This window comes from Nelumbo nucifera, chromosome 3 (genome assembly GCF_055504915.1).
Source record: "Nelumbo nucifera cultivar China Antique chromosome 3, China Antique-T2T, whole genome shotgun sequence".
NCBI classification, from domain to species: Eukaryota; Viridiplantae; Streptophyta; class Magnoliopsida; order Proteales; family Nelumbonaceae; genus Nelumbo; species Nelumbo nucifera.
In genome coordinates this window covers 46,037,462-46,059,809 of record NC_142651.1, presented here as the reverse complement: position 1 = coordinate 46,059,809, position 22,348 = coordinate 46,037,462, and the positions used below count along the sequence as shown (strand labels likewise).

General features: G+C 37.4%; 2 protein-coding genes across 3 annotated transcripts; one reads left to right on the top strand and one right to left on the bottom strand.

Moving 5' to 3' along the window:
- The first annotated feature begins 3,929 nt into the window (after positions 1 to 3,929).
- LOC104611448 (uncharacterized) lies at positions 3,930 to 4,946 on the top strand. Its single transcript, XM_010278500.3, has one exon. It carries the CDS (start codon positions 4,063 to 4,065, stop codon positions 4,801 to 4,803), a length of 741 nt encoding a protein of 246 aa, XP_010276802.1. The 5' UTR covers positions 3,930 to 4,062; the 3' UTR covers positions 4,804 to 4,946.
- Positions 4,947 to 5,718: 772 nt separating this feature from the next.
- LOC104611447 (bZIP transcription factor 1-B-like) lies at positions 5,719 to 21,799 on the bottom strand. Of its 2 annotated transcripts, none has more exons than XM_010278499.3 (14): positions 21,620 to 21,799; positions 21,493 to 21,539; positions 20,963 to 21,065; positions 20,798 to 20,854; positions 20,638 to 20,724; positions 13,751 to 13,840; positions 13,575 to 13,634; positions 13,305 to 13,474; positions 13,129 to 13,183; positions 9,977 to 10,016; positions 9,591 to 9,886; positions 6,933 to 7,010; positions 6,701 to 6,826; positions 5,719 to 6,215 (listed from the first exon to the last, which is right to left on the bottom strand). In XM_010278499.3, the coding sequence occupies exons 3-14, from the start codon at positions 21,017 to 21,019 to the stop codon at positions 6,096 to 6,098; spliced, it is 1,236 nt and encodes a 411-aa protein (XP_010276801.1). In that variant the 5' UTR covers positions 21,020 to 21,065; positions 21,493 to 21,539; positions 21,620 to 21,799; the 3' UTR covers positions 5,719 to 6,095. The 2 variants fall into 2 exon arrangements, with proteins under 2 accessions (XP_010276801.1, XP_088757155.1); XM_088901029.1 differs by having other exon boundaries at positions 20,789 to 20,854; positions 21,620 to 21,796.
- Between the last annotated feature and the right edge of the window lie 549 nt (positions 21,800 to 22,348).

Sequence of the window (22,348 nt, the reverse complement as noted above, 5' to 3'; positions counted from 1 at the left end):
ATTTGCAAGTCAAATTCAATTTGAATCTGATATAATCCAACGGATAAGATTTCATTTTAATCCAAATATAAAGAATCAAATTTCGACCTAATCTTGCCAAAGGGTGTCAATGGACCAGTCCAACCACACTATAAGATTGGACGGACCAACAATATATATTGGATTGGACCAATCCAGTTCAAAATATTTATTAGATTGGATTGAACCTGAACCATTCATAACAAATTTATATTGGATTGGATAGGATTAAGCCAATATCTAATCCATTGATATAAGATAAAAATATGTGTCAATGGATCGGGTTTGGATTGAAACCAATCTAAATCAAAATGAATTTGAACAGATTAGACAGTCCAGACATTGAACTGGACTGGTCCAAATTGATCCAAAACATTTATTCGATTGGATTCGACCTGGTCCATTTACAATGAATTCACATTGGACTGGATCGGATTGGACCAAATCCAGTCCAATTTACACCCCTATCCTACCCACACCAACCCAAACATCACTATAGCTGTGCATTGAGATCATCTCACATATTTGCATATCATCATTCATGGGGAGATGTTATCAATGTACATATATAATGTCCAAGGTTCAAACTTCAAAATATCAATACAATATGCTTGATACAAAACATATCATATCGTAATAATAGGCATATCGGTTTAAGTATCCATACACCTCTACCACCTTGATATTTTGAACCAGGATAGTGTCATATGGATAGATAGGTGTGGATAGGAGATTTGGATTGACAACACCAGACAACAAGTAGACAAAAAATATTGGCAAGCAGTATCAGTGCTTGTAAGCCGTTAGATCTTGGTCCCTAACTGCAAAGGACCAAGAATCAAGAGAGTGGCCATTTTCTAACCCAACCCGCTAACCCACCCATTAATTAACGGGTTGCATTGTATCCATTTAGTCTGGGTCACTAGCGGGTTGGTTAATCCAATAAAGGACTATTTAATGGGTTGGGTCAACATTACCCAATAACCATAAATTTTATTATTTCAAGTTTTGCTTTTCTCCCTCACCCTCTCTGGGTCAAACACATTTCATTTTAATTTTGCAACTCTTTCTATTTAGCCTATAATCTAACTCATTTTTTTCGTTCGACACCAGCTTCTCTCTTGTTAACTAATCCCATCCGAACATTTAAAAAATTTGAAAACAATAGTTCTTCACTTTTGTTTCTTGGTGCATGTGAGGATCGACAAATTTTCACCATTCCTCTTCCTTTCACTTGACTTTTGATAGAAGATAGACCTGTTAATGGGTCGTGTCATGCCAGGTTTGAACCAAGTTTTACCTCTTTATTAACAGAAAATATTCAGACTTGAGTCCAAGCTAGGAATGGCAATCGGGCGGGGTGGGGACAGAGAGCTTCTCCCCCTCTCCATTCCAGTGAAAATATCCATCCCCGTCCCCGCTAACAGGGACAAGGTTATCCCCATCCCCGTCCCCGTAAGGATCCCCACTCCCTGTAATTTTTTATAATGACAACTATTTTGTTTTTGTTTTTTATTTTATTTAAAAAATAAAAATAAAATAATTAAAATTTACAATCCTATTAGAAAAGATTCAAACATATTTTTAAAAGTATTAATATATACATATATGTGTATATATATACACATAAACATATGCATGCATATACATAAACATATATATTAGTGGGGATCCTATGGGGTAGGAATGCTCTCCCCATCCCCACCTTGTCCTCACCAATGGAGATGAAAATTTTCCTATCTCCATCCACGCGGAGGGAAAATCATCCCCATCCCCACCCCATTCGGGGCGGATCCTCATAGGGATTGGGAAAATGGGGATACATAGGCTCAACCCAGGCTTCTTTGAGATCATGGGCCTAAAATTATGTCCAAACTTAATCAAGAACAAGCTAGGTCAGGCCAACCCGTCAGGCTACCCAACCCATGAACAGGTTTAGGGCATGTCCCTTTCCTCTTAATTCTTATCTCTTAAGAAGAATATTTTAAATTTAAGAGAAAATTGGTTGTTTGTTTCCTCTTATCTCTTAAAGTGCAATCATACAACTTTTTGTTTTTCAATGATACCCCTAAAAAGACAAATAAAAACCCTAATATATGGGATCAAAATGGATATTTGATAATTTGTAGAATTCAAAATTCAAAACAACATTCTTTGTATTCAGAGTTCAAAGAAAAGAAAAGTTTACTAGAGATAATGTAATTATTACAATTTTAAATATCAAACTTCAAAGCAAACATGCTCTTAGGAGCCACTTTCCTTTCAATTACTAGAAACCCTAAGTCCTTCTCATCCATGTCATTGCCATTCATTAACAATAGATTAATTTCTTGCTAGTGCTTTTCTTTAGCTTTGTCATTTTACAGTTTTGCAAATTTTTTCATTTTGTGTCTTTATTTGTATTTTTTATAATATTTTTTTGTTTCCTATAGTTTTTGTTATTTAACTATCTATATTTATAACTTTTGTAATATTTTTTTGTTATATTCTTTATATGTAGGATTAATGGATTGGCCAGGTTGGATTGGGTTATGGTGATTTTGGGTTAACCCAATCAATTCAAATTTTCTTAAATGGATCATTAACGGGTTAGTGGGTCAGATGGCCACCCCTAGATTCAACCAAGCCATTGCAATAATTAATGCAGAAAAGTGACATCCAATGTCCATTAGATCTCCGTAAGCGGTATTCATCATCACACAAGGATTCATAGATGCGTATGATGGGACCTATTTATTGTTCATATGCATAAACTACCTTAAACAATATCCAGACTTAGTTGCTGCCTTATTCAGACTTAGTTGCTGCCTTGGAGTTCAAATCAGTGTCCCACAGGCGCCTCACATGCACATTTCGGCGTGCATTAGGACAGGAGATGTTCCCAGTACACGATTGCGATGTACTATGGGGCGCGTGAGGCACTGAACTTGCTGCCTTGAAGTTGGAGGCTTCAATTCGTTAAGCACGAGAAAGAGATGTTGATGATATAAATCACAGCGCACCTTGATATCTGAAGCTCAACATTCGAGTATTCATCACAATGTTAAGCCAATCCTTGATCATTTCCCATTTAAAGTACCTGAGGTTGGACTTGAATCTCCCCCCTCCCCCTCCAGTCACGTACACACAAACTTCTCAGTGATTATATGCTTATAGAATCTGTATTAAAATCAAAGGCACATGGAATACCAGCAAATATCACATTAATCGACATGGGTTAGGAAAACTGAAAAGAATTCAGCAGGAAACTCATGAACCACAATAATCGACATGGATTAGGAAAACAGAAGATGGTCCCCATATTCCCGTGAAATTCTCATGGTGTTTGGAAGCGTGGGCGCTTTTTGGGACCAATTATCAAAAAAAAATACGTTCATGCTTCCAAGACCCCTTTTTCACAAAAAAAAAGCTTCTGCCACGTGGGTACTGAGCAACGCTATGATGTTTGGTAAGATGATTTTCATCACCAGTTTTCATGTATGTGCTGACAGGTAAGCACCACATAGGATACACATCAATCAACCATTGGGGGAAACGGTTCATTGGCGTTTCATGCATCGGTGGGGTCCCGATTTTCGAGGCATACCAAATTTTTTAATAATCGGCTGAACCAAACAATGAGATACATGGATGTTTGTTGAAACACCTATGTGGATCCGACGTGGCACTGTTTTTTTGAAAAACGGCCACGGTTCCAAACATCCCCTCTGTGAGGGGGAAAAGAGGAGACATAGTTTCTAGTAATATAATATTAAAAGAATAAAATAAGAGATGTAAGCAAAGAAATGAAAAGGTTTGGTTGGTTAAATAGAGGTTTTCGTGCCATAACATTATAAAATAAGTCATTGCAGCTTAAACTGTTGAAAGTGTGTTTTTACATATAAATCCAACCCGCTGAAAAGCCTTAATCATGCAGTAGGTGTGAATCCAGTTGTTGAGGCAGCAAAGATACATGACCAAGATAACCTACAAAGCACCAAGGCCCATATGTATCATTTATTGGTAAGAACCATCGATCAGAGCTAGCATAATTACCAAACATTCATGGCGACTTACTTTGCCTTGTTGATCCTGCTGATGCGTCTAATTTTATCCATCAGTGCAGCAGATGAGCTCACCAGAAATGAAGACCTTCTTGTTGCAATCGGAGAGATGCGGACTGCAAATTATTTCACCTTTGTCATGCTGATTAATATGATCGCACCAGATAGAATACCAGCAAATATCACCTTCCTGATGCCCAATGATCGGGTGCTATCAAAGATCACTCTGCCTGAGAATGCAGTTTTCAACTTCCTATTGAGACACTCAATTCCTTCCCCACTTCTCTTTGATGTCCTAAATCATTTCCCAACTGGCTCAACTATTCCAACCTCCAGCTCAGGTTTCATGCTCAGGATCTCCAACAATGGCAGAAGAAGCTTTTATCTCAACAATGTGCAGCTCATTAGTCCAAATATCTGCACTTCAGGTCATTCAATCAGATGCCATGGCATAAATGGGGTGCTGATGGCAACAGAACCTGACCATAATACAACGCTTCCTCCACCCACTTGCTCTTCTACAAGTCCCCAGATTGTATCCGCACCTACAACTCCATCATGGCCATCACTACCCACACCACCAGCAGATCCCCTGATTACAACACCAACAGCTGCTCCACCAGTTGATTTGGTAGTCAATCCGCAGAGATCAGGCTCTTCTCACTTCTCAATTTCCATAGGCTTAGTCGTCTCAACAACAACCTGTATGATGCTTTCCCTAGAGAGATTCCAGATATCATAGAAATTAGAAAAATCATCTCTAGCAAATGCATTGAAAATATTGGAAAATTCTTGAAGTCACAGATTATCTGATAGCATACCTGATGATAGAATCCATAATCTAGTTTTTTGTTCAAGAAACATGTGAAAAGCGTAAAATCCAGATGCATATCCTCAATTTGCTTCTTCTGCATGGTACAATAAAATCCAGGCATTCTAAATAGCCAAACATTTCTTTCCAATTTGATGGGTTTTAAGCAATTAGATTGACACAACGGATCAAATTTATAAGAAGGTTCCCATTGCAAATTGATCAGACCTATAAGCATAAATATCCACTTAAGCACATAAATCTTCTATAAACTCAGTAGGATTTTCAAAATATCCAAATAGCTCTTCCTAGTTTGAGGCTTAAAGAACATTACTACACTTATCTAGCAAAAACAAAAGCGCACATTACTACACTTGGGGGACATTTGATAACCCATTGTTTGACCAAAAAAAACAAAGTTAACATTTGTGATGGCTGAACTGAATGACTCCTTGCTTTATCTTTTAGTGAATAGGTTATGAAGCAGGTTGTGAGCTCCTTAATGGCTGAAGCTGAGCATCGCTGATTATGGTACCTTAAGAATATTTTATTATTTAATTATTTTATACACTAAAACAAAGCAATAAGTCATTTATATCAGCCACTTCAGCCATTATAGAACAGCCCCTAAAACAAAGCATCAAATCTATAATTTAAGTTCTGAAATTTTCCAATGCAAATTCGTAAGACCTAAAAACTATATCAAGCTACAACACATACAAATCCACTGAAGCACCTAAAAAGTTCTTGCATAAACTGCAAACAAAAAAAATGCTTCTTTTATAAACTTATCAGGTTGTTCCAATGATAAAATATATAAATGGTACAGTTAAGAGACATTTAAAATTTCGAATATGTAAAAGACTTCATAAACAGTACAGTGTACCTAACAGTTTATTATTCTCTATCCTCAGTTATACAGTGCACCACGTAATATAAGTGAAAGGGAAAAATATGAAAATAAGATAGTATCCCAAGAACCCTCCCTATAGAAGTCCAAAACAGGGTTACAGCTCTCTAGATGTCCTTCTAGGGCTTCAACTATTAAAAATTTATCAAAAGCAAAAATATGGAATGATAAGATCATGGTATAAACAACTTTCTGAGACTGGAAAGGTCAACTCTGATTAATTTTAATAAACACACTATGTAGACAAGGAATCTTTGCTGCTAATGGGTTAGGTTATGCTCCCATAAATGGATCTAAAGCAGAGCTGTTGGTCTTAGTGACCACTCTGAACAAGTTCTGTTTGAACTTCTTGTTGATGTTCAACGCTTGAATGTTTGTCAGTCCTGCCAGTTCTTGAATCTTCATGTCTTCTGGGGATTTCCCCAAACCTCTCCTGTAAAGTCCCAGTTTTATGAATATTATCAGACAACATATTTCATGACTGACTATTCATCAAAAAAAAACATATTTCATGACTGACTATTCATCAAAAAAAAAAACATATTTCATGACTAATATCTGCTGTCTGAGAATCAGTTGCATTAGTTGTTTAAAGATTGAATATCAAGATGTGGTAGACATACAGGCAATTGGAACCCTCAGATGTACTGTACTTTTCCATGGACTGGAAATGCCCCAGATTTTGAGAGTTCAAAGGAATGTTAAAGATAAGGAGACAATGGTCATCGCTTATAAGATTTCACTTTTTTGTCCTTTTTGTGTGTTCGGGTGGGGGATTGCCTGCATGTGTGCCACTTATTCTTCTTTATGGTGATTATGTTCTTTCTCTATATACTGAATCTTCCTTAAAATAGGGAAGCATAAATAAATAAATAAAATGTGAATTAAAGAAAATTAAATTTCAAGATCATGCATCACCTTCATAGAAGCATTCCGAGAAAGAAGCTCTTCATACTCGCTCCTGATACGAGTCACTTCTGATCTAAGGGTGGCATTCTCTTCAGTTAGAACTTCAACTCGTTGGGCTAGCTCTTCGCATTCCGCCTAAAACTCACAATTAGACATGGTAGTCAAAATAATCACATACGAAGGCACCACAAAGTTCACTGATGGGAAATCAGGAACAAAAGATTAGGAGGAAAGTTCACACCTGCTTACGCAACCTGGAACGACGGGCTGATTCCCTATTAGACTGCTTTCTTCTCTGCCTTTTCAGTTCTCTCTCATCCTGCATCCAGCAAACAAGTTGCATCAGCCAATAATGATAGTACTGATGCACACAGAAAGATCAAAACAATGCTATGCATCTAAACATGCACTTAAACCAGATAAGAAGAATAACCACATCAAATTACAACATATGATCATGTATCAATGCAGGGATGACAATGAAGCGGGTTAAATGGGTGATCTGCCGAGAACCATCCTTAGGCTCAAGATGGTCATGATACCAAGTTCAGCTGAGCCTGACCCTCAAATCATTATAGATGTAGAACAAGGAGAAAAATCAAACTAGTAGAACTAGATAAGAAGGAATAGGTCTGAATGTAGAACAAGAAGGAGAAAAGTCAAACTAGTACAACTAGATAAGAAGGAATTGATCTGCTATGGGAAAGAAAGGGAAAATAGAAGGGTTAAATATCTGAAATATAGGGAAAAGAAGATTAAACCTTTAGTAGAGAAAGAGGGGAACAATGTTAAGAGATATTTGGAGTGATGCAAGATATGCCCTAGATTCTTTCTACAGGCTGAGGTCTAAACTAAAGATACCTTTCTTTTTTTGTTTTTTTTTTCGGTAAAGAGGTCTAAAGAGACCTTGGTTAATCAATCTTTTAGAAAAGAGTTAGCAGATTGCATGGTTTTCAAAACCAGACCGGACTGGACAGTCGGACCGGAAAAACTGGGACCGGTCAGGTGACTGGTTCTGTTTTTTGCCAAAACCGGATTTTGGCCAAAAACGTTGATTTGGTCAGGCGGTTGAACCATTCGAATCGTTCAACAGTTCTGACCGTTTTTTATTATTTTTATTTTTTTTGTCAGGACGCGTTCTACCCAGGAACCAGACCCCTGACCAGTTCGTTCCCCAGGTCGGTTTTAAAAACCTTGGCAGATTGTTTGGTGCTCAACCTTTAGAAAGATGATTCTGAATACAGAAATAAAGGAATGGATTGCACTTTTCAATCGGTCTCTTGCCTCCATTTCAAATACTTCAAAATTTTAAAACTAAATTCAAAAGCATCATACTAAAGAGTATGATTTCTCTGGGCCAACACACATCTCAATTGGTCATGCAATACAAGGACCAAGTAAACTGTGGCCAGAGTTACAATTCAGTGCTTCAAATACAGTTTACTTGGTCCTTGTATGTTTCAAATCTCATGCTGAAGAGCTTTGTATGTTTCAAATAGATAATGGGGGTAGCAATTTTCTGTGGTTTCCTTTAACTGTTGCTCAAGCTAGGGCCCACCTTTAAGATAGTCTGCTCAACAAATTAGTGGCAGATTAATGCCATTTATAGAATCTTTTTGCTTGATTTTTATCATTATGATTGGAAAATTACTATAAACTATAATTTATCAAAAAAAAAGTTTGGGATAGGATAAGAGGCTCACTACCCATTTCCACACTATGGACTACAAGATAGATAGATAGATATATAGCCCTTTTTCCAAGTTCATAAAATAAAGGATGCAATGGTTTCAACCAATATGCAGGGGGTGAAGGCGGAAATAGAGATTAAAGGGGAAGGACAAAGAAATGTAAGCACTTCTCTAGATTTTGGACTGTGAATATGATTCAGATAAACAGCCCATCAGCCAAAATGGAAATGGAACTCCTTTGAAGGAAGCTCAGAAGGAGGCCCCCCCTCTCTAACTTGGAAGGATGAGATCATTTCTGCTAGTCCATTGTGACCTGAGGTGCTAATTGTGTAACCACTTGGCATGTGTAAAGGAGCAATTATCACAGGGTTATCAGAAGGGCCAGGTTTCAAGCAATGTTCAGACTTCAGATAACCAGACCGGGCATCGACCCGGAAAAGGGAGAGGTTCACGGGTTAGAGGTTCAACCAGGGTCAAGTTGGTGGTCGAACCGTGGGACAAGGCACGGTTATGGCCTTGTCCCCATATTTTATTCTTCCATAAAATATATTTTTATTTTAGATTTAACTTTTTATATCAAAAACTAAGATTCGAGGACAAAAAAGCATTTTTTAGAAAAAATAGTGGGACAAGGCACCTATGGATCCCTAGGAACACCTACATCTCAAATGTAACCCAAAATAAAAATAAAAAAAAAAAAAAAAAAAAAAACAAGATCACCCCAACCGGACATCTGAACGCAAAGTTATGACCTCTAGAAGTTTGCATTTATGTGCTAAAAAAATTTCAAAAAGACGGGTGGTTTTCTAAAACCAGGACCAGTTCACCAGTTTTCCGGTTCGACCAGCCAGGTTGGTGGTTTTGGCCTTTTTTTTACCCAATCCGGTTTTGGGGGTATGACCAAACCAGCCAGGGGCCCAGGTAACAGTTCAACGGGTCCAACCGGCCAGTCCAATGCAGTTTTCTAAACGCTGGTTTCAAGTGAGCAGGTGAGGGGTGGAAGATACAATCAAGATGCCAGGGCTCCTGACCTAACTGAGATTGGGGTTGGATGGAGAAAAAAGTGAAACATGTGAACCAAATTTAAAAAAAAAAAAATCAACTCAAGCTCAAATCATACATTTTGTACTAGGAGATTGCAGACATGCAAAATATTAACAGAGACCATTCAAATACTGAATTTAGAAAATCCATTGTTTAAGGAAAACCTGAATCCAAAGCTCTGATTGAACACCCTCACGAGACCCAACAACACCGGTCGGAACTATTCCTCCTGCAACTGGTGCAGAAGGGACCTTCCCACATAGTGCAGGGATAGAAGATGGAGCAGCCCAGTAATCCATCCCAATATTTAAGTTTGTAGTTGGACCAGCAACACCTCCAGGAGCCCCTGCTGTTGGCATTGGCATGATAACCACTGCTTGGTTTAACATTGCATTTGGCAGTGGACGAGGTACGCCATTGACAGGAGTATTTACTGCATTGCCATTCTGAGAGGCTTCACCTGTAACTCATTCATTATAATATATTCCCCTTTAATAATAAGAATCGCTGTTAAAATATTGCTCACAATGGAAAAGAACTTCATCTCTACCTTCCACAGAATCCTGCCCACTAGCCTTCTGTTGTGAATCCTGAACAAAATCAATAATGTTACAGATATGACATGAAAGGAAAATGGAAAGAATCACAGAAATGAATATTATAAAAAGCATGATAGGGTACTCAAAATGCAGCAATGAATGGATCTAGACTATTCAGGTAGTTGGTTATTGGTGGGATTGTTGATGGCTATAAGTATGTAGCTGTTGAAGTTCCATTTATTTTTATCTTGGTTGGACAACTAGGATTCCCACCATTTTGACTTGCAGCAAGTCCAGATTTACCCGATCAAAATTTCAATTCAGCAGCTACCATGGCTTAGGTATTCCTTGGCAAGCCCAATTTAGTTGGTAACTTGGGTTGTTATGCATGGTAAGTAAACCAACCAGTATTTAGAGAAGATATATAATTGGAATGGAAAAACAGGATTCATGTAGCCAACCCCATAAAGTTGGGATAAGGCTTGGATGATGATGACAATGACATAATTGGTGATGATATTGCCCCACATATAGGAATGATATGGTGGGTGTTTGGCATCGATGCCGTTTTCTGAGAAAATGGCACCACATCAGAGAAAGCAGTGCTTCAAACAATGCCCTCTTGTTTGGTACCATTTTTCTAGAAAAAAAAAAAAAAAAAACATCACTCCACTAATTGAAAACAAGAACCTGTCCAACTTGGAACAAATCGGGTTCAAATGGAGATTGGACCTGGTAAAATAGCTATGTGACAATGGGATGTCCTTAAGTTCATAGGCATCCACAAATTGATTAACTTTTCTCATGCTCATGGTTGACCTCTGCCTAGGACTATTTGTTTCTTCCATGAATCTGATTACATTGAAGTCACCTCCTAAACACCAAGGTCCTTCCCACAAACCACTTATATCAGCCAATTCTTCCCATAACTGCCTCCTCTCTCTATAGTCATTCGGTCCATAGACATTAGTTAACACCCATTCAAACCCATCCACCACCTGTCTAAACTTCAGGGAAACTGAAAATTGACCTATTAGTTCTTCCTTACCCTCCAGTACTTCTTTCTTCCACATTGTCACAACACCCCCTGCAGACCCCCATGAGGGCAGAACCGCCCAATTAATCCCCCTTCCTCTCCATACACTTCTTACCCACTTAATGTCAAAATCTGCTCTTTTGGTCTCCTGCAAGAGTACTACATCCGGGTCTATTTTCTTGATGGCCTCTTTTATTACTGCTCTCTTCCTAGCACCATAACAAGCAAAAAACACCTTCACCTTCCAAAAACCACAGAACCCACATCCAAACCACCAAAACCCTCAACTAGCTTTAAAGACATAACAAAAAATAGCTTCAAAACATTTCCATACAATAACATCTCCACCATTTTTTTATTTGAAAAAAGGTAAAGTATGGTTAAAATCATTGTTAAAATCTGTGTACAATTTTTTCATCAATAAAAAACCTGTGTACAATAACATCTCCATTTCTAAATCCACCAATCAAATCCTAGCACCATGATTTTATTTTCCTTGGCTGATATTAATTCGCTTTCTTCAGGTGCACCCAATCATCTTCTATAGTACAACTATACAACTCTATAGAGCCTTTTCCACAGATGGGCACACATCAACTAAATATGTAACTTACTATATCATAGGTTGTAGTATAATTTTTATAGTTTAAACAGGTTAGCCTTAAGCCTACGAGCCTTGGCTATGAGCCTACTTGTGCCTTTTAAAACAACTACCAAACAAAAGAAAAATTTAAATGGAGGGAAAAAAAGCGATGAAGCAATGCGTGAACACTGGACCAATGGCATCCACGCAAGGTAAGCATCCTTAGAAATCAATTATAAATCCTATAACCTAACTCCACTTCAAGGTTCATTAAAATAATGTCTACCTTAAATTGTGAGGGAATTTTACAAGTTAACTAATTTAAATGAATTATGAATTTTTTTTATAAGTAATTAAAATTTTGTTTTAATTTTATTAAAATAAAATTTTTAAAGGAGCATTATATTCTAAAACCCCAATTAATGTTGTTGATTGATTCTAGTGTAGAATCAGTAAGCTCAAATACCTTTCTCTTAAGTCTTACTTATATGCCAAAGAATGAGGTTTAAGTATTTTCTATGCCTCACATTTGTTTCCTATTGATTTGTTTTATTTTTGGAAAAAACTAGTGAAAAGTGTTCCAATATTTCAACAAAATTTGGAATGTTTTGACATAGGAAAGATCTATGATGCCAGAAAGACATGATACCAGAAAGAATTTGACCAATCAAACCCCCCCCCCCACCCCATGAATTTTGATGAAAATCCACCTGATTGGTTACCACTTTAATAATGCCAATTGATCAGTTATAAGTTTTTCTTGGTATCATGTATTCATGTCTTTCTGGCATCATAGTCAAACCCTTTGACATAACAAATTGAAGACTTCAATGATATATCAAAACTTTTTGAAATATCAGGAAAATATTGGAGATGTTTGAAACATTTTTTGTTCCAGGATGTTTTCATTTTACAGCTTAGGGAAATGAGGAAATTTTTATATTTGGGGAACTGAGAACAAGGAGTTAAAAAAATAAATAAATAAAAGCATTGAACTCAATGATGAAACCAGTCAAAGAACATGCAAGTAAATATTGCCAGTTTTTCATATGTATAGCTAGTGTTGGCACTCAAGCAACATATGCCTACAATACACAAACATATCTAGTGCCATCAAGTGATCAACAAAAGGAAACTTTCACATCTACAAGCATACACAGGTTTAATATTATAAAACAAATAAAAACATTCAATCAATGAAAGAAATCAAAGATGCCAGTTGGCTTGCTGGTAAGATCTCCTGCTTGTTGTAGTGGGGATTTGAGATTAAATTTCACCTTCATCAGGGATTGGGGGTTTGGTGTTTTGGGGAGATGGGCCTGTGTAGCCCATTTTCCTAGTAAATAGGCAAATATTTCCAGCCTTTTATATTGATAGTTGGAACATTAACTCAGAATTTTATGAAGCTATAGCCTATGGGTAAATTTTAGCAATGGTAAACCTTTCATAGTATAGGTTATTTCACCTAACCCAGCATGTCATAACCTGAACATTGGTTAAAAACACTCGTACAGAATTAAAAAGCTGTCTTAATTTATACATACATTCTGAGAATTGGTGTCACTTCCTTCACTTGATCCTTCACCTGCGCTCTCAGCACTGAAGATGCCAGGTTTAATTTCACAACCGGTTACATAGGTCAGACTCAGCAAGACTTGGCATCCTTAAGCTTTCTTATAATTGTGAAAATAATCCACTAAGTATACCCATCACATCATACCTTTGGGAAAGGACTCCATTGGCAGATGCCCCCTGTGTTTTACCCATCTCATTGTTTTTGCCTGTAAGCATATTCAAACTCCCTAAACTTTCCTTTGATCTTTTGAGCGGACTTCTTTCTTTACCATCTGAAGAGTTGCCATCAGCTTCTGTTCCACCATGGACAGTTCCCTAAAAGATATTCATATGTTATTTCCCATTCTGTCCATGTAGACATAAGTCTATTACTGATTGAAGAACACCAAATAAAAGAATGGTTCAGATTACTCACAGTAGCATCAATGTTACCATTTGGGGTAGGCATAGCAAAAGGACCAAATGGATGAGAGCCCTGTTCAAGATTTCCATGAAAGATTGAGAGTTAGTAACAACCAAAACCATTGGAGCAGGTGAAGTAACAAAAATTTAAGAAGAGATAACTTGAACTGCTGGACTGCAAGAAAATACCAGAGGAATAGATGCATGAGCATATAACCCGCCATGGGGATACATTGCAACATAAGGAGGTGGTGCGGTCCCATATGGAGGCATAAGGTGCTGCCAGGTAAACAAACTAGAACAGTTAAGAGAAGATACCACAAAAGGTTAAAGTAGTTAAACAATCATCACTCTTTCACATTTTGTTATTATAACTACAACCAAAGGTCTGAAGTTCCTAAAAAGGAAACCCATTCCCCCAATTTTCTTCTTGTCACTGGTGAATTCATAATCAATGATTTTTTTTTTTTTTTTGATAAGCAGCAGCAAATGGTTTCATTCCAACAACCTACTCTGCAAAAAAACTGAACAGTAGGGAGAGTAGAAGATACAATTAGGAGCATTCCATTTACAGTTATAGCTAAAAGAGTACTACAATGAAAATCCCATGCCTGTTGTTCCCCACACTAAGCTTTCCCTGTTTACCCCTTACTTGGCTAATGCATCTTCCTGTTGAGGTGATTCCCTATTGATTCAAATAAATTGTGGCACTCGCAATAAAAAGTATTTGTGATCGGACCTAAAAAGAGTCTTAAATAATGAAGAAAATAAAGTAAAACAGTCCAGAAATTATCTAGAATAGGAGAGAGGAAGAAGAGAAGAGATAGTAGAAAAAAACTAGGGATGAAGAGCAGAGAGATCAAACTAACTTTTGATCTCAACTGCTGCCCTCTTTTATTAGAATTATAATAATGTGTAAAATTACATTTATGACCCTACTTAAATAATATGAGAAATAAAAGAAAGACTACAAACATCTGCTGACCAAAACATTAAACAGAAAAAACTACTTCTAACAGTATCCATACGATACAACCAAATGGATGGGATGCAAAACTAGCATCAAGGGAAACCTTGGCCTCTTCATGGAAGGTTATTCATTCTATTCTTGACACTTTTCACAAATTCATTAGCTATGGAGGAAACTTGATTAAATTATACAAAAGATTGTGGTGGGGAAAACCTTTATTGATTAAGAGATTTCTAATGTTGTATTCACTTTCCTCCTACAAAAACTTTCAATATCATCCTTTGTGCCTTCTTTGGAATTTCCTTTAGCCTAGGGCTTTGATTGGTAACTTGCAGATTGTCAGCACCAACTTTGGCCACCCTTAGAGCCAAATCTTATCCCAAAGCCTCAAACACCTCCTGAAACCTTGAAAGTTACTTGAAGACCCCCTGCAACCATCTCCTTGGAAACTGAACCTCTAAACTTGCCATTAAGCTCCAAATACCCTAAGACCCTTACACAACAAATTTCATCCAAATATACCTCTGTTTACCCTTTGATCAAACTAAGATTCCATTTCAGCCCCTCCCATTTGCTAACACTCACCAAGTTTCACCTCAAGATTCGCTTTCAAACAAACCCAAATTCCAATCTAAGCTCTCTTAATGGCTAACAACTGTGGTTCAAAATTACTTCCTTATTTGACTTAACTCTACACTTCATCGCCCCAGAATCAATCCTAACCCATAGTTGTCAAGCGACGCCTAGGCAACGAGGCGCCCTTTGAGGCTCACCTCGCCTAATCGCCAAGCAGTTTGTACTTTCTATTATAAAATACTTTTTTATTCTATATTTTTTGAGATTATAATTATAAAATAAACATTATTAAACTAAAATATTCATTTTGTGTGTTTATATACTAATTTCTTTTTATTATTTTCTTATTTGTTAGGGTTTAATCAACACAAACATTGCTAGATGCTGTATTGAACCCTCAAAGACTTCAAAACCTTTACCAATAAGTAAGGAAGAACTTAAAATTTTGTCTAATTAACACATTTTCTTTTTCTTCTTCTTCATCAACACTACTACTACTACTTTTTCTTTTCTTCTTTTCCTTTAACAAAAATAAGAGTTCAGCCCCTATATTTTTTGAATTTTCTTTTCCTTCTTTTTCTTCTCATAAATATGTTGATTTTCTATACTTTAACATGAACTTTATACTTTTCTTATGAAAATTATAAATGATTATTAAGGAAATATGGTTATGGTACCTAGGGAACTGCCCTAGGATCTATACTTTTTACATAAAAAAATCCATTGCCTAGGTGACTAGGTGCCTCCCTGCCACCTAGCCTCACCTTGGCGCCTTCAAAACTATGTTCTAACCGTCTGGATTTCTTATCCAAACTCATCCCCAACCTCAAAACCTTTCCTACCTATCTACCCCAACACTGCTTAAACATCCCTTAAAAGTTGCTTAAACACCCATTGAGAGACCTGACCCTTCTTGGATCCATCAACCCTATTTTTTAACTCCAAACACTTTGAACCCCCTGCACATCAAATTTCATCCCAAAACAACCGGGCTTCCCCATTTTTAGACAAAGATTGCATCTCATCCCTTTCCATTGATTGGAACCTTCCAATTTCAAATTGCCATCAAACACCACTCATGATCAATTGACCCTTGACATTAGATTACAGACCCCAAAAAATCCCCACCCACCAAATTTCATCCTTAAAATCCCACATTTAACCCTCAATCAAGCCAAGATCCCATTTCACCCCCTCTCATTAGCCAAAAACTAATAAAGCATTAAATCCCCATCCTCTCAGCATTTTAAAATCAATCCAATGCCACCATTAAATCCAATATCCTCAAAAATGTGCGCCCACAAAATTTCACCCAAAAATACCTCCATTTGCCCCTACATTTAAAAAGATACCATTTCCTATAATTTGGTTGATCAACTAGCTGAGACTACATTAAACTTCCTATACACTAGAACTTCTTTTTCTTTTACCCAAAATACCCTAAATACCCCCACTTTCCCATGTTAAACCCTAAAGTACCCCTTCTTTTTCTACCTACCCTCACAATATGACCAAAACACCCCTAAGACATTCCAACCTTGGCCTTACACCCCTAAAGTAAAAATAAAACAAAAAAAAAAACAAAATTACTCCATAAATCCTTCTTCTCCCCAAACTACCCTTACCTCTACTTGGACTTTTTCACCCTCCAACCTTTTTCCAAATTACCATCATTTGCTCCCACCTAAACCTTATAAATGGGAGGGAGAGGTCATCCATTCAATCATCCAGAAAAGCCATCCCCCTTAGTGCCCCCATGTTTCTAACAATATGTTCGAAACAAATAGAGAGAAGAGGAGAGTTCAAGCAACATGGTTAGACCTTGGAATCACCCGTGACTTCTCCTATGGCTCCCTCTTTTCTCTTATTCCTTGTTCTCTCTCACCAAAACCTCTTTATTCTACCTACTCAAGCCTATTCACCCATACATAGGATACACCTTGGATCACCCTTATAACTTGAAACAATTTCTCACCACTAGATGGATTGCAGGGGCATTTTCTCCATCAAAATACGCCTCCACAAGGTAACATTAGGAGTGTTCCAGCTCCTTTTTTTTCCTTCTTTTCTTGTAGTGTCCTTACTATGTTTTAATTCCCAAATGTGAGGATTGCTTGGGGAGTAGGTTGCAAGGCTTAACTTCTAGTCCTACACCCCCTGTTCTCTCTATAAGATTTAGGTTCAGAGGATGAGAGGAGGTGAAAAATGGGGGACCCAAGAATTGCCACCCTACTAGACTCTAAACTGATAGTGGAACAAATTAGAAGCAGCTCATGCTCCCCCAGTGGCATGAACAAGTTTTGGTTTCTCATTTACGGTTCTTGTTAGTTGTTTTCTTTTCTTTTTTCTTGGTTCTATGTTTTACTTTGTGCAAGGATGGTTATGGACAGGGGACCCATCGTGTTTAGGGAAGAAATGCCTAAAACCCTTATCTTCGGCCTAGAATTCCTGAGTCTCTATTGAAAGCAGACCGGTTCAGGACTCAACCCCCTGCCCCCAGTAAGGTGAGTGACAACTTCAAGCAAGAGCATCCAAAAAAATTGGGATGTTGACACAGATATTATTGAATTATGTAAAAGAATATTATGTTACAAAAGGATTGTGCATCATTAAAAGAGGTTAGCCATAGCTACCTACCCCTATCCCTACCCCATATTTACAATACAATTGCATTTCCTGAATTGTGAATCAGCAACCAGCTGGTTGGTAAGGTCTCCTGCTGGTCGTAGCAGAGACTTGGGATTGAATCCTGCCTGCACCCGGGTTGGGGGATGGGCTACCCCCCGTTGTGTAGCCCTTCAAAAAGAAATTAAAAAAAAAAAAAAAGAATTATAGACCCCCAATATGATTATGCATGATTTGCACCCTACTTTGCCAACAAATCAGCTAGACTACTAGCAGATCAATAGATCAACAGGAAGGATGCTCTCAATTCTTTAGTCAAACTTACCACTTCTTTCATTGAGTTCCTATGCTGCCAAGTTCCAACTTCCAAGTGTACTGTGTTTAAGCTATCCCATGATTACCTTTGAGTCCTACCACAATGTTCCTATAATTCAGTTGTTTTCCCAATCTTAGTCCTTGTGGCACAGCTAAAAAGTCCACCCTGCTTTGGTAACCTTGTCCTACAGGCCCTGAATTAATAGCCATTATATACCCTAGGTCCAAACAACACCCCCAGCTCCTGACCTACCTGGATTTCCACCCTACGTCCATCAAAATTGAGATTAATTGGAGAGGATTCCATGCAATACTGCTGGATTCCTTTTAAATGATGAGGCAGAAACCAGTAACCATCTTCTAAGAATGTCATTGATTGATAAATGCTGAAATATACTTAGGCTCTTCACACAATGGGCAACCTTCTCCATATGTTCTCAATTAATGCTTCTTTCATATGATTTCATATGAGATATCTCCTTGAAACCTGGAATTTTGTTTGTAAGAGAGGGCTTAGAGATCAGTATATGTAGAGGTTATAGAACCTCTTGAAACTCTAGAGGGTGCTTGTTTGGACTATGAGGCAGATTGGAAATTTTAGTAAATAGACCACCTTGGTCACTTCTCTCGTGCTTCTTTTTCAAAGCCCTCATATTTTCTTCTCAAACCCTATATGTCTCAGTCCTAACCCCCTAAAATAAGAGCATTCTATTGGAGGTATTTCATGTAAAGATTAAAACTTGTGAGCTCCTCCAAAGAAGTACTAATTGGACCTATCAATCAACACGAACCTTCTTTGTAATATAAGTTTTGAAACCATAATCCACTTACCAATCTCCTGTTCATTTTTTGGAAAAAAGATAAAGTATGATTTCATTAAAAAAGGGAATTAAAAACCACCCAAAAACTCAGGCTTTACAGTGAGAGCTCTTGTAACAAAACATATACCAGTGACAAAACAAGACCTGCTCACAAGTTATAAACAATTAAATTATCAACAAAAGCAGTCCCTATAAATTCCTAGCAATAGCATACTATTAGCCAAGAAAAAAGGGAATCCACCACCCACCACCGGATCTTATCCTGTTGGGATTTCTTATTCATTTGTTAGTAGCATTTGGGAATACTTTTTGCTCTATTTGGTGCTAGGTGGGATTCTCCGCAGAATATAAGTACATTGCTTTGGGCCTTTCGGCTAGAGTTTTAACTTTTTATCCCCAAGAAAGAGGAGGAAGATTTTGTGGAGATGTACAAGAACCACCATCCTTGGGCAATTGGGAAGGTATGCAATTTCATAATATTTTCAGGTAAAATACAATCAAAAGAAACATTAATTGGGTTGATACAAATCAAGGCCATACATTGGGTCAAAACCATGGAGTTTCCATGCTTCAATATAGATGATATCCTCAAAAAGTGGCTAGTAGTGGCATATAGGAGGAATAGAAGTCTTATTGCCCAGACAATCCACCACAAAATATGACCAAACTGAATTTTGATGGTTAAAGTATTGGAAATCCAGGTGAATCATGAATTAATGATGTTTTCAGAGACTATAGGGATGACATAATGGCATTTTCAGCCCAACAGCTCTAGGAAACTCAATAAGAGCAGAATTACAAGCTGTAATGCAAGGACTTGGATTTGCATAGACAGCAGGCCTTTGAAAACTGAATATGGAAGGAGACTCACAGGTATTAATTAAATGGTTTAAAGGAAAATGGAAGAGCAATGGCACTAAGACATCAGATCAGAGAAGCAAGACAGCTAGCTAGTACCATAAAAGTGGACTTCTCTTGGATCCCCAGGTCTACAAACACCCTTGCAGACTCGTTAACTCAAGGAGTAAACACTTTAAAGTAAGGAAAGCCTTCTGATCTATATATAGTTAGATACCTTAAACATGAGACAATGGAGGGGAAAAGCAATGAATTGGCTCTAATGTAAAGAATGGGATAGAAAGTATATACACCATACTGCAATATAACCGTTGCTTTCCATACTATCAATAAATTTAACCAGTTACTAATCAAAAAATTCCTCCAACATTGAAGAAATCAATTGAATAATTGAAACCTTTCTTGTTGATCAGATTGTCTTCATCTCAAGTGGAGAAATTCACAAGCATTTACTAAATTTGAAGGGACATCTAAGATTCCAATTGTAATTCATAGGCAGATCATACCAGCTATTTCTGACAATCCAATTCATACTCTATAAAAGGTAGATGAGCTTCCACTTGGGTGGATTCAATTTCTCTTTGATGGGTTCAAACTGTTTTAAATGTAGGAACTAGAAAGAAGGGAAGAAAGGGCAAAGGAGAAAAATTCTTCCAGTGAATTTCTTCCTCCACTGATCAAAGTCAAAATAGCATGTCTCTGACATTTAGACTTGGTGGTGAGAATCAGCGTAAGGCAGTTGATTTGTGAAGAATGCGTTTAGCTGGTTTGAGTAGTCTCCATTTCATTTTAATTCTAAGCAACCCCAGACTGAGCTGCTAAATGAAATAAAGCAAATCATATGCATTAATATATGAATCTAGGTTAGACGTATTGATCCCAATAATGGAACTAATATGAAGAATTTATACCTGAGCTCCCCACATGTACGGATGAGCCTGGGGACTTGATGCCACAGAAGAATGAAAGAAGCCATGTGGGGGAATAGGTGAATATGCCTGTTACCAAGACCGAAGGTTAATATGATAAGATTGAAATATAGACTAAAAGATAAGTTTTCACCAGCAGTACCTGAAATCCAGCCCAATCTGGATAAACTGCGGCAGTGCTAGTGGCAGAAGGCTGCCCCTGAACAACACAAAAAACAACAAACAGTTTGAGAAAATGTCCCTGAGAATGGAACCATAAATCCTATCTGAACAAATCTAGAAGTGCTGTTTCTATAAAGAAGTAGACCTGTGTTGTAGGCGTCTTTACCACCTTTGATGATGATTCCATCTCATTGCTCCCCATGGTTCGAGAGCAACTCCAATTAAAACCCTCTCAAGACATCAGATTTCTGTAACACGTGAATGTTTTAAAACAATTTATAACTATAAGGTGGTTATTAGTTACTAGATTTATAGAAAGCATAGATACTTTTTGATAATTAAAACCCCGAAAAGGAAGCAGAATTTACTAATAAAAAGTAATAATCAAGTGAACTGTACTATGATCTAAGCTAAGGTAAATAATATCAAATTCATCTGATGTCAAAGGGGACAAAGCTACAATGCCAGAATCCTAAAACATTCAAACAGAATGCAACTTTCAATCTATCAATCCGAACACTCACAAATCAAAATTTACAACTGATGAAAGCCCAACGGACTCATCTAACCACAATTGAGAAGTAATCCAGTGAGACTACTGAGATTTACATGAAAAAGAAGCCTTTCCTTAAAAATAGCAAGAAATGATGATTAAATCCATATAAGAAGCCGAACCTGCTAAGTAATTAGGGCAAAATCGTGGACCGGACAACACTTGATTCCTGCAAATTGAAGAATATGAAGGCACAAACGATGAAAGGATAAAGAAATTAATAGAACAATTAAGATTTAAGATTTTTACTTTAGAGAACGGATTCCAACGTCTTCTATAGAATTTCAGTTCATAGAGAGAGAGTGAAATCCTCCTCCTCTCCTCTGTTTGTCTGTTTTAGTTTAACTGCTTCTTTCCGCCGTACGCTCGCAAGATGTGTAGCCGTATATGGAATACATTAAAATATGTACAGAGCAATAATACTACAGTAATGATCCATTGCCACCACGGATTTCATATATCAAACTGAGAAACTGTAAGCAGTACAAATACAAGAGGAATGATGGTATTGCACTTTGTCATTATATGTTTTAGGATGCCCGTGATAGACACTTCCGTAGCACTAGCATTATCCATATGCCCTGATTCCCTGACCTGTTCACGGGCCGGGTGGGGCTAGGTTTGGGCTAGGCTGTACCGGGCGGAAGACCTAGCCCGGCCAAACCGTCGGGCTTAGATGTTGAACCGAAGCCCAGTCCTCGTATAAAGCTCTAAGCCAAGCTGGAAATTGGGCAAGAAGTTTTTTGTTTTTCTTCTCTCAACAATAGAATTAATCTATTCATAATAAACGACCTCAAAACCTAAAAATACTGAACTACGACGTGATAAAAGAGAAAATGAATAAAATAAATATATTAAATATTGTTGATATATTTTTATTATATAAAACATTATTGGGGCAGCTTTTTTTTTTTTTTTGAGAAAACCTGAACCGAGCATAAAATATCAGGTTTAGTGTTTTGGGCACAAGTCTCAAAC